Below are 12,211 nucleotides of genomic sequence, written 5' to 3' on the forward strand. Positions count from 1 at the left end.
CCTGCATAGACCTTACCAGGGAGGCTGAGGAGTGTGATTCTCCGATAGTTGGAACACACCCTTCGGTCCCCCTTTTTAAAAAGAGGCACCACCACCCCAGTCTGACAATCCAGTGGCACCGCCCCCGACGTCCTCGCAGTGTTGAAAAGGCATGTCAGCCAAGACAGCCCCACAACATCCAGAGCCTTGAGGAACTCCGGACGGATCTCATCCACCCCTGGAGCCTTGCCACCAAGGAGCTTTTTAACTACCTTAGCGACTTCGGCCTCAGAAATGGACAAGCCTATTCCTGTGTCCCCAGACTCTGCTTCCTCACTGGAGAACGTGTCGGTGGGATTGAGAAGGTCCTCAAAGTATTCCTTCCACCGCTCAATGACGTCTTCAGCCGAAGTCAGCAGCACACCATCTCCACTATATACAGTTCTAGTGGCACACTGCTTTCCCCTTCTGAGTCGCCTGACAGTTTGCCAGAATCTTTTCGGAGCCGACTTAGTCACTTTCCAAGGCCAAAGTCACCAAACTCTTCCCGCACCCGGGTTTTTGCCTTGGCGACGACTGAAGCCGCAGATCGCTTGGCCTGTCGATACCTGCCAGCTGCCTCTGGTGTCCCACAGGCCAACCATGCCCGGTAGGACTCCTTCTTCAGCTTGACGGCGTCTCTCACCTGGGGTGTCCACCACCGGGTTCGAGGATTACCGCCCAGACAGGCACCAACTACCTGGCGGCCACAGCTACAGTCAGCCGCTTCAACAATGGAGGAATGGAACATGGCCCATTCTGAGTCAATGTCTCTCACCTCCCCCGATATCTGGTCAAAGTTCAATCTGACATGTCACTATACGTTTGGGTTTGTCTGGTCTGACTGGCATCTTCCCCCACCACCTGGTCCAACTCACCACCAGGTGGTGATCAGTTGACAGCTCAGCTCCTCTCTTTACCCGAGTGTCCAAAATGCATGGCCGCAAGTCCGATGACACGACTACAAAGTCAATCATTGAACTGCGGCCTAGGGTGTCCTGGTGCCATGTGCACTTATGGACATCCTTGTGTTCAAACATGGTGTTCGTGATGGACAAACTGTGGTTTGCACAGAAGTACAAAAACTGAACACCACTCAGGTTCAGATCAGAGAGTCCATTCCTCCCAATCACACCTCTCCAGGTCTCACTGTCATTGCCCACGTGAGCGTTGAAGTTCCCCAGTAGGACAATCGAGTCTCCAGGAAGAGTACTATCGAGCACCCTTCCCAAGGACTCTAAGAAGGCTGGGTACTCTGAACTGCTGTTCGGTGCATAAGCACAGACAACAGTCAGGACCCGTTCCCCAACCCAAAGGCGTAGGGAAGCTACCCTCTTGTCCACCGGAGAAAACCCCAGCATACAGGCGCCGAGTCGAGGGGCTATGAGAGAGCCCACACCTGCCCGCCGCCTCTCACCATGGGCAACTCCAGAAAAGAATAAAGTCCAGCCCCTCTCAAGGAGATTGGACCCAGAGCCCAAGCTGTGTGTTGAGGTGAGCCCGACTATATCTAGCCGGTATCTCTCAACCTCGCGCACCAACTCAGGCTCCTTCCCTGAAAATGAATAAAATATAGATATTTTAGCCCAGTGTTAGATCTAAATGTTCTCTTCTTCCAGAGTAAAATAAATACATAAAGTATTCATTTGAATTACCAGTGAAATCTAAGCATCAATCATAAGCAGATTTTAAAATTTAATTTGTTTGTGTTTGTTGTTGTTGTTATTATAATTATTATTAGTATTAATAATAATAATAATATTGTACCAATGTCTGTATGTTTTTCATATTCATTGTGCATCCAAAGTTAAAATACACAAAATGTGTGTCGCTGGGTGTTCAGAAAATGAGATTGTTAAGTATTGGAAGTACAGGTGTATTCACCAGGTAATAAAAAATATCATTCAGTTCACAATAAATATATATGAAAAAGTATTATATTCTTCTTTAAGTGTACACGTTATGTATGTATTTGCTGAATTTAACATTTTGGAACAAAATAAAATATGTCTACATTTTTGCCCAGGCCATATTTTGTGTTTTATGTTTTTGCCAGTAAACAGTAGTTGTGCATTAAAACACAACCTAGAAAATGAGCAAAACGTCTTTTGACCAGGGTACACATACCCATAAATCTGATAAAGGCAGCTTTTTTCATTTTTTTTGTTAGAGAGGCTAGTTTTCATTACTGGTTTGACTAACAGTGATGGAAAGTCTGGCCAGTGGTGCATAGCGGCTCTCTAGTATTTTGTCTGTCAAGCATGCAAATTGAGTCGTGGTATGTGTGTTGGCCATTTTATAGAATTTGCATAAAAGCAGTACTGTGTACTCAGTGTGATCTGTTCCAGGCTTTATTTGACTTTTTATTGTCTGTCAGTGGACTTTTTTTTTTCCCCTGATGAAAACCTACCTTTTTTGGTAGACTGCAGAATTCATGGTTCCATTTACCACAGCAAGTGTTCCAGGTCCTGAAGCACCAAAACAGAGTGTATTTAATTTAACATATTCGGGTGGTGATAACAGAACATAACATTATGGCACGTTATTATCATTAATCTTTTTTTTCCCAATATGTTAAACTAAGCAAATACATAGGAATTGTGCACTAAAGTTAGCAGAAAAATGCCACATGTACTTTTCCTGAAGAGGATGTGTTAACATGTTTTGACTTATCAGAAAAACATGTAATTTTCCTGGAGTTTTTCAAACTTTTGCTTGCAACTGTGCTTAATAATAATAATAATAAGTTGAACTTATATAGCGCCTTTACACAAAACCCAAGGTCGCTTTACAAAATGCATATCACCTTACACAAGGCCCGAGGAAGATGCAGGAGAAAAATGAAGGAGAAAAAGATGAGATTTCAATAAAGATTTGAAATGAGAAAGAGAAGAGGTAGAGCGAAGAGAGAGAGGAAGAGAGTTCCAGAGCAAGGGGGCCGCAACACTGAAGGAACGACCACCCATAGAGCTGAGCCTGAACCTAGGGACCACTAGAAGGCCTGCTTCCGAAGACCTGAGGTTACGAGTGGGCTTGTAGGGTATTAGAAGGTCGAGTAAGTATGCGGGAGCCAGGCCATGAAGTGCCTTGAATGTGAGAAGTAGAATTTTATAGCGAATACGTAAAGTAATGGGCAGCCAATGAAGTCTCTGAAGAACAGGAGTAATGTGCTCAGATTTTTTAGTGTATGTGAGAATCCGTGCTGCAGAATTTTGCACTATTTGTAACAACCTAAGTGACTTAGCGGGGAGCCCATAGAGCAATGAGTTACAATAGTCCAGGCGAGAAGTAACAAAAGCATGGACCAGAGACTCAGCTGCAGCCGGGGACAGTAAAGGACGGATACGTGAAATATTGCGAAGGTGGAAAAATGCCGACCTAGACAGAGACTTGATGTGCGGTTCAAAAGACAAAGAAGGGTCAAAAAGAACACCTAGGTTTCGGACAGTGACAGATGGAGTGATTGTAATATAATTTACAGTGAGAGCAAGATTTTTGAGAGCGTTAACAGTTGACTTGGAGCCAGTAACTATAAACTCGGTTTTGTGTGCATTTAAAGAAAGAAAATTTGCCCTAAGCCAGGAGTTCAGGTCAGTAAGACATCTATTTAACTGGGGTGGGGGAAACAGTGCTGCTGGTTTGAAGCTGAGATAGATCTGAGTATCATCAGCATAGCAATGAAAGTGTAAATTGTGACTACGAAAAATATATAAGAGGGGGAGAATATAGATTATAAAGGCTTAAGGTTTTTTTTTTTTGTTTGTTTTTTTTTTGTATAATAAGTGAGACATTAAAGAATGTTGGGCTGTTAAGATGATGTAAATTCAGCTGTAGTGAGCTGGTGAAGGATGTCAGATTCTAGACCTGGAGTACTTTGGCTCTGCAGAGTTGAATGTTTTACATAACTTACTGTAGTTAACTCATCAAGTTTTCCATTATAAACACAAGATGGCGATATTTGTTTAATTAATTGAATGCATTGTGTTTAGACACAGCCTCTCTCTCTCTTTCTCTCACTGTCACAAACACACAGATGCACACAAGCACACACACTTAACAGATTGATGGGGAAGTAGATATCGGGGTGAGACGAGCTCTTTCAGGTCAGCACAGAAGAGAGTATGTTGTGTCGTGTGCTAGAACAATGTGGAAGCATTTTAGATTGAGTTTGTCTCCACGTTCTGAAGATGATGAGGTTTTCACCTTCAACACATCACCAAAGGTACTCTGTGTGGTTCTTTTTCTGCTTAAAGCATCTGCCTTTCGCCTTTAAGGCTTCATGTGTGTGGATGAGCTTGTGTACATTTGTGTGCATGTTCAGGCAGTGCTACAACCTTTCTAAATTGTTCTTCGTGTCCATGAATAGCATGACAGTTTGAATATATCCAGCTTGTCCGTGTATCAGTCTGTTAAACAACTCTTGACCATTCAACTAAATTTTAATTCAATATCCTCATAGAAAGCACTCTTCTTTGTTTGTGTATATATTGATATACATTGTCCTGATGAACTTACACCAGATTTGCACCTAATATTGATGCAAAATATAAACATCTGAACATAAGATTAAGGAGATGATGAAATTTTAATAATCTTTTTCGTCCCAGTAAATGGTATATCTGTTCATTTTCATTAGAATAAGTATTATCAAAGGTGCATTTGATTGTAGCATGTGATATTAGGTTCCTGTATGAAATGTAAAAAACGTTTTTATGGCGTGTGCACTTGAGAAAATAAGAGTGAAACTAAATCGGAAACGTAGTGGTTTCACACAGTTTATCTACTTTGTACATCTGTGTGTGAGCTTTGTACAGAAGTGCACTGAATTTTAGGAACTTGATATGTTATGCAATTAGCCATGTCGTTACCAGCTTGTACTTCATCACACGCACCACGCACGTGCACACTAGTGGTGTAGGCAAAATTTCATTTCAGGAAGGGCCTGGTTACAGTTGGGTGGGGTGGGGGCACATGGACATTGCTAAAGTGAAGCTGACAACCACCAAATAGCCAGCCTGATGTTACCACTGCGGGCCAGGGCTAATTAACCTCCTACCTTTTGCAATTCTGGGCATGGATAGTAAAGGTCTGCCTCCCGCAGGCACCCAGCACAATATCTTGCAGTGCGGGACTAATTTTCAGTGTTGCACACAGTGGCAGGTGAGGAAACTAGCCGACTGCAGGCAGGAGTGGGTTGAAGCACGCATGAAGAGAATTCCCGCAAATTAATGAATAGCCTACATAAAGTAGAATGATTTAATTATACCATATATATATAAACGGTATAAAGGATAAAGCAATTAAAATGAGTGAAGTCAGTCTAAATAGTTGCGAAACAACCAGTCATGTGAACAACACACAAATGCTCCTAGCTGAGATGGCAAAGCCTTCAATGCAACGGCCTCAGTTGCCAAGTCCAGCAAAAGGCTAAAATAACCATTCTGTGGTGTAATTCATTCTGTGTATTTACTGTGAATGAATGGCATATGATGACCATGACTGCAGTATTTTTCCACTGATAATAGTGTATTTGTGAATAAACTATGTCAGGTGTTGGATGACCGTTTGCCTAGACGGAACTGTGTTGGCTGATGCGAGCCAAAACATTTTAGTTGCAGGAGCAGGACAAAGGATTCTGATTTTCTGTGGGTGCAGGATGAAAATTTGCAGTAGTGAGATTGACCACAGCCAGAATTCACTGCTTAGCTAGCTCGCTATAGCTTGGTAAGTAGGCTACTTTAGGAATGAGCACAGTTCAGCTAAGTTCCCACAATCTGCAGAAGCAGACGAGCAGATATGCTGTGTTTACATGTTGCTGTTGAGAAAAGTGCTCTGTGCAGAATGGCATGAATGGTCCATATCCTACTTTATTTGTGTATTTTATTTTTTCTCCTGTAGTCCACTTATAACATTTGTGTTATAGTAATTGGTGATTAGTGCCTTGGTGGTCATGTTTATTTGTTCAGCCACACTGTCACCCACCACCCCACCCCAGTGGGAGCTATTGTCTTAGTGGATACATACCACACACTTTCTCTTTTTTTTTTTTTTTTTCTTTCTTTTTTTTTTTTTAACGAAATCTTTTAAAACATCTCGACCTCTTGTGTACAGCACTTCCTTTTTCCATTTCCTGTGTTTTTCCTGTAATTTCTATGGTGAAATGCAGCCTTGAGTAGAACTATCTGTTCATTTAAATATATCACTGAATTCAAGATTTTTTATGTGTGTGTTTTGTATGTCTGTGGTCCTTGGTCGACAGGGACGACCTGACTCACCTGTCTACACTAACCTGCAGGACTTGAAGATCTCTCAGTCGTCTCAGCCCCCGCTGCCCTCGTCCTCCCCTCTTAACACGCACGGAGACTGGGAGACGCACAAAGATCAGAATGGCCGGCACTTCTACTACAACCGCGCCACCCAGGAGAGGACGTGGAAACCTCCACGGGCACGTGAAAGCAAGAAGGAGGAGAGGCACGACACTGCAAGTACAGAGACAGAGGTACTGTATGTATTGGGTGTATAATTTCCAGCTTCACAACGATTCAGTTTGATTATGATTCTTAAAAAAAAAACACTTTCTCAGGATTTCACCTTGATTGAGTTTGATTATTTTAGTATAAGTTTGAGTTACTTAAAGAATACACTGAATACACAAATATAGCTAGAAGAACTATTCACATTGCATCTGTTCCTAATTTAATTCAGTTGAATTGCCACCTTCATCTTTATGCCCCTAATAATGTGTCCCTAATTTTTTTGACAGTCCAAAAAAAAAAATACTGCTACGCACTTTTATCATACACTATGTAAAAGCTATAAATCTGGAAATTGGGGAATATGGGAATATATAAGCTTAAGACTACTAAATACTAGACACCACACTGCTCATCTGTTGATCTGAGTGATTTGAGATGGAGAAAATTCAAGTGCTGAAATGGCCAGGATAACTAGATTGAAGTCTTTTTGAATCCCTTTGAGGGACTGAGTGGAGAAGAAAAATCTATCCAAGATGGATGCAGGGCTGTTTAGTTTTTCAGTTTTTTTTTCTGAAAAGTAATATTGGTGGTTACATTTTTATATTGTCTTAGTTTTAGGTTTTAGTTTTATGATAAACATTATGATACCAGTTAAGTTTTATTCCAACTCGGAAGTACATTCAGCGGGACCCTCAAAACCAACAAGATTAAATGAACAAAGAAAATTAATAAATACATAAAAGCTCAGATAAGAAATTGAAATAAAATAGCAATGAAATATCAAATTTAAACAAAGTATGTCAAAGAACCAAGATAATAGAGAACAGTACAAAAAACAAAACCATCTTTATAAATAAAACTATTCAGTGTGATAGTCAAATAATACAGTAGCATGCTCAGAGGAGGTGGTTAGAAATTAGAAGATTAAAATGGTTGAGTGACACCAGTGAGCAGAGCTTTAGAGTTTCATGTAATGTGTTCCAGTTTGCTGGTGCACTGCAAACTGCAGAGTTTTCCTGTTCAGTAAAAAGTCTAGGAAGATTCAGATCCAGCGTCTGATAAATACTATTATTTACAGAGGGCATAGATGCAATACAATATGGCATATGGCCTGAGAGCACCTAAGAAATAAAAATAAACCTATGAGCTCCAATGAGTCACACAGCTAGAGAGGACCAACCAATAGTCGGCCACCGATATATATACACTGCTCAAAAAAATAAAGGGAACACTTAAACAACACAATATAACTCCAAGTAAATCAAACTTCTGTGAAATCAAACTGTCCACTTAGGAAGCAACACTGATTGACAATCAATTTCACTGCTGTTGTGCAAATGGAATAGACAACAGGTGGAAATTATTGGCAATTAGCAAGACACACTCAATAAAGGAGTGGTTCTGCAGGTGGGGACCACAGACCACTTCTCAGTACCTTTCTGCTTTCTGGCTGATGTTTTGGTCACTTTTGAATGTTGGTGGTGCTTTCACACTCGTGGTAGCATGAGACAGACTCTACAACCCACACAAGTGGCTCAGGTAGTGCAGCTCATCCAGGATGGCACATCAATGCGAGCTGTGGCAAGGTTTGCTGTGTCTGTCAGCGTAGTGTCCAGAGGCTGGAGGCGCTACCAGGAGACAGGCCAGTACACCAGGAGACGTGGAGGAGGCCATAGGAGGGCAACAACCCAGCAGGAGGACCGGTACTTCCGCCTTTGTGCAAGGAGGAACAGGAGGAGCACTGCCAGAGCCCTGCAAAATGACCTCCAGCAGGCCACAAATGTGCATGTGTCTGCGCAAACGGTTAGAAACCAACTCCATGAGGATGGTATGAGGGCCCGACGTCCACAGATGGGGGTTGTGCTCACAGCCCAACACCGTGCAGGACGCTTGGCATTTGCCAGAGAACACCAGGATTGGCAAATTCGCCACTGGTGCCCTGTGCTCTTCACAGATGAAAGCAGGTTCACACTGAGCACATGTGACAGAGTCTGGAGACGCCGTGGAGAGCGATCTGCTGCCTGCAACATCCTTCAGCATGACCGGTTTGGCAGTGGGTCAGTAATGGTGTGGGGTGGCATTTCTTTGGAGGGCCCAGACCTGAATCCGATTGAGCACATCTGGGACATCATGTCTCGCTCCATCCACCAACGCCACGTTGCACCACAGACTGTCCAGGAGTTGGCGGATGCATTAGTCCAGGTCTGGGAGGAGATCCCTCAGGAGACCATCCGCCACCTCATCAGGAGCATGCCCAGGCGTTGTAGGGAGGTCATATAGGCACGTGGAGGCCACACACAATACTGAGCCTCATTTTGACTTGTTTTAAGGACATCACATCAAAGTTGGATCAGCCTGTCGTGTGTTTTTCCACTTTAATTTTGTGTGTGACTCCAAATCCAGGCCTCATTGGTTAATAAATTTGACTTCCATTGATGATTTTTGTGCAATTTTGTTGTCAGCACATTCAACTTTGTACAGAACAAAGTATTCAATGAGAATATTTCATTCATTCAGATCTAGGATGTGTTATTTGAGTGTTCCCTTTATTTTTTTGAGCTGTGTGTGTGTGTGTGTGTGTGTGTGTGTGTGTGTGTGTGTATGTATATACATATGTGTGTGTGTGTGTGTGTGTGTGTGTGTGTGTGTGTGTGTGTGTGTGTGTATGTATATAAAATTACTTTTTGGGATAAAACACAATTTTTGGTGCCACCCACACACATGTAAAAACATACATATGCACCCATGCATGTGCAGCATACAGACATTCTAGGAGCTCTAATCCCCTGAATGAAATGCATGATGGGATAGCCTACTGGCCTTAAATCACCCTGGGTCTCGTAATCTACCTTTGTCTTTCTCTGAGTTTTATTTTGCAGTATGCATGTTAAGCAGTTGGGCTAATGTTTTACTAGTATGGGTGTTGTGTACTAATACATTGCTGTTGGTGATGGAGCTAATAAATATTTCACTTTTAATGATTGCCTCCTGTATCCACCTATATCCTCTCATTCCTTTCCTTTTCCCCCTTTTTTTCTCCCTCTTTTTTTCCTTACTTATCCTACCTGTCCATGATTGCCTGGGTGAAGGTTTTTTCGTCGGAGGAGAACTGTCTGAGTAGCCAGTCAGATAGCCAGTATGGCTCTCCCCCTAGAGGCTGGTCTGAAGAGCTTGATGAGTATGGGCACACGCTGTATGTGTGTGACCATACTAATGAGAAGGTATACACCTGCTGACACAAAGACACTATCAACTGCAACATTTATTCTAATGAGAAAAAGAAAAAAATAGATGTAGATTCCCACACACACACTCCCATGAAATACACAGATGCTTGAGGTTATACTAATGAGAACGTCAGAAAGTCAGAAACCACTCTTCATTTACTTAATTTCCAGTTAAAAAAATGCAAGTGTTTTTTTTTACTTGTGGAAAACAATGCAGTATTTTAGAATAAGTATAGACAAATAAGAAAACAGTAAAAAAATAACAAGAACTTCTTGTTTTATTAAAAGGATATGTTGGTCAGAATTCTCCTTGATTCTTTCGGTCATCATGTAGATTTGTTATATTTCATCAGCAACACACTCAGTTTAACTTGGCCAAACCAGGCTTTGGATGTTAACAACAGTTAATACTGGGCAGCCAGGATAAGAAGTATGGAACCAGTTAAATGTACATGTTGACACTGTAAAATCACTGAACTGTAATACTACTATATTAATGTTATTTGTATTTATTACAGTAGTATTTTATGAGCAAGTACACGCCTACCACTCAGATAAATAGCCTTTGAAATACAGTTTTAGTTCATGCATGCTTCTTGAGTAATGAGAAAAGAATGTCTAACAAATAACCTGTTCTTATTTCAATTTTTTTTTCCTGCTTTTCCTTCCTGTCTTAGAATAATATTGTAAGCATAATAATAACCAAAACAGAAACCAGAAATAACCAGAAATAGAAACGTCTTTCATTCAGTACTGCTCAAACTGAAAGCCAGTATTATGTGACACCTACAGTGGCCAGCCACTTCAAGTACACCTCCATGTATCTACACTATTTGGCCATTTTTTCAGCTCCACTTTAACATATAGGTGCACTTTAGTTCTACATTTACAGACTGTAGTCTATTTGTGGCTCTGCATACTTTGTAAGCTACCTCATTCATGAGTGGCCACAGGACCAGTGCTGAGCAGGTATTATTTGGGTGACACCACAGCGACACTGAACTGGTGGTGGCATGTGTCACTGCTGGATAGAGAATATTCCACCAATCAAAATATCCAGCCAACAGCATTCTGTGGTCAACGTCCTGTGACCACTAATGAAGGACTATGTGTCAGGCTCCTGTCCTCGCTGGCCAAAACACTGCAGATTTCAGCACACTGCCTTATTAAAGACACCTGATTCAGCTGATTAGCAAGGCCTTCGTGAACTGAGTTCAGAGCGTTAGATGAGGGTAAACACTAATCACTGCAGCACTTTGGCCCAGAAGTTCCTGAGATTGGCAGGCCTGGACTACACAAGTGCAGCAGTAGATGAGCAGTCATCTCTGACTTAACATCTACAGAATGGACCAACAAAGTAGGTGTGTCTTAATGGAGTGGACAGTAAGTGGACATAGTGTTTAAAAAACCCTGCAACACAGCCGTGTCTGATCCACTCATACCAGTGCAACACCAATAACGTGCCACTGCAGTTCTATGAATGATCCATCACCCAAATAATATCTGCTCTGTGGGCCATTGAAGAACGGGGTGAAAGGGGCTAACAAGGATGGAGGGAAACAAATGAATTGCAGTCTGTAATTGTAGAACTACAGAGTAGTGCAATATGTGGGAAGTGGACCTGATTAAAGTGGACAAAGATTGTAGAACAAATAGGCATACTTAATGAATTGGCTGATCAGTGAATCTGATATATTGTTTGCCTAATAATTTTGACCAAAATAGATGACTTGTGTTATTATTGATGATGGTGAAAATATTGCCTGTAATCTTCAGGATTCAAACTCTCATTCCTGCAACAGTTGAGTGAAACCTTAAACAGTAGTGCTGCTAGAGAACTGACCCTCTGTTTAACTACATTACAGCAATACAGGCTGATATAACTGGTAGCGAAAATGAGAAATTGTGATTAAAAAAACTTTTTTCCCTCTTACTGTCCTTCACCAGTCAGCACAGACACATTTAAACAGTTTGAGCAGCCCCTTAAAATCAGTATCAGTATCTAACACAAATTTCCATTGTGGTCAGGCCCTAACTCGGCCAGATACTGGTGTACAGTAGCTGGAATGCTGTAGTGTGCCTGGCAGAACATTAATGTCTGTTTATGTACGTGTGTCTGTGTGTGTAGTGGATTAAGCACGTGGATGAACTGGGTCGTCCGTATTACTACAGTGCAGACGGCTCCAGATCTGAGTGGGAACTTCCAAAAGTCAATATCAGAACACAAGTAGGTGTGCGCTAGTGTTTGAATGAGAGTGCTTTGGATCGTTTTTATTTATTATTTTTTAATATAATTTTATGTATTTGTGCTTGCTTACACCAAGGTGGGCCTCACAGTGTGGTCTGAAAGGACATTATTGAGTGTGTGTCAAGCTCATGAATCACTGGTTAAATAAAAACATGAAGACTACATAAGTAAATCACTGCTGTCGGAAGAAAACCTTGTAATTCCATATCTCTGTATTTTCCTTTTTTCAGTTTTTGACATCA

At 41.6% G+C, this 12,211-nt stretch overlaps 1 protein-coding gene across 9 annotated transcripts in view; it reads left to right on the plus strand.

Annotated features, from left to right (window-relative positions):
- The window catches only part of arhgap12a (Rho GTPase activating protein 12a), a 59,802-nt gene that overhangs the window by 32,227 nt on the left and 15,364 nt on the right, over positions 1-12,211 (plus strand). For 5 of the 9 annotated variants that reach the window (XM_017723260.2, XM_037530921.1, XM_037530918.1 and 2 more), the window contains exons 3-5: positions 6,278-6,517; positions 9,584-9,715; positions 11,850-11,948. In XM_017723260.2, the coding sequence (XP_017578749.1) occupies positions 6,278-6,517; positions 9,584-9,715; positions 11,850-11,948 (471 nt within the window). Of the gene's footprint in view, positions 1-4,068; positions 4,241-6,277; positions 6,518-9,583; positions 9,716-11,849; positions 11,949-12,211 lie in introns of those variants that run through there. The other 4 variants (XM_037530924.1, XM_037530925.1, XM_037530917.1 and 1 more) reach the window with 4 other exon arrangements.

This window comes from Pygocentrus nattereri, chromosome 19 (assembly GCF_015220715.1).
Source record: "Pygocentrus nattereri isolate fPygNat1 chromosome 19, fPygNat1.pri, whole genome shotgun sequence".
NCBI classification, from domain to species: Eukaryota; Metazoa; Chordata; class Actinopteri; order Characiformes; family Serrasalmidae; genus Pygocentrus; species Pygocentrus nattereri.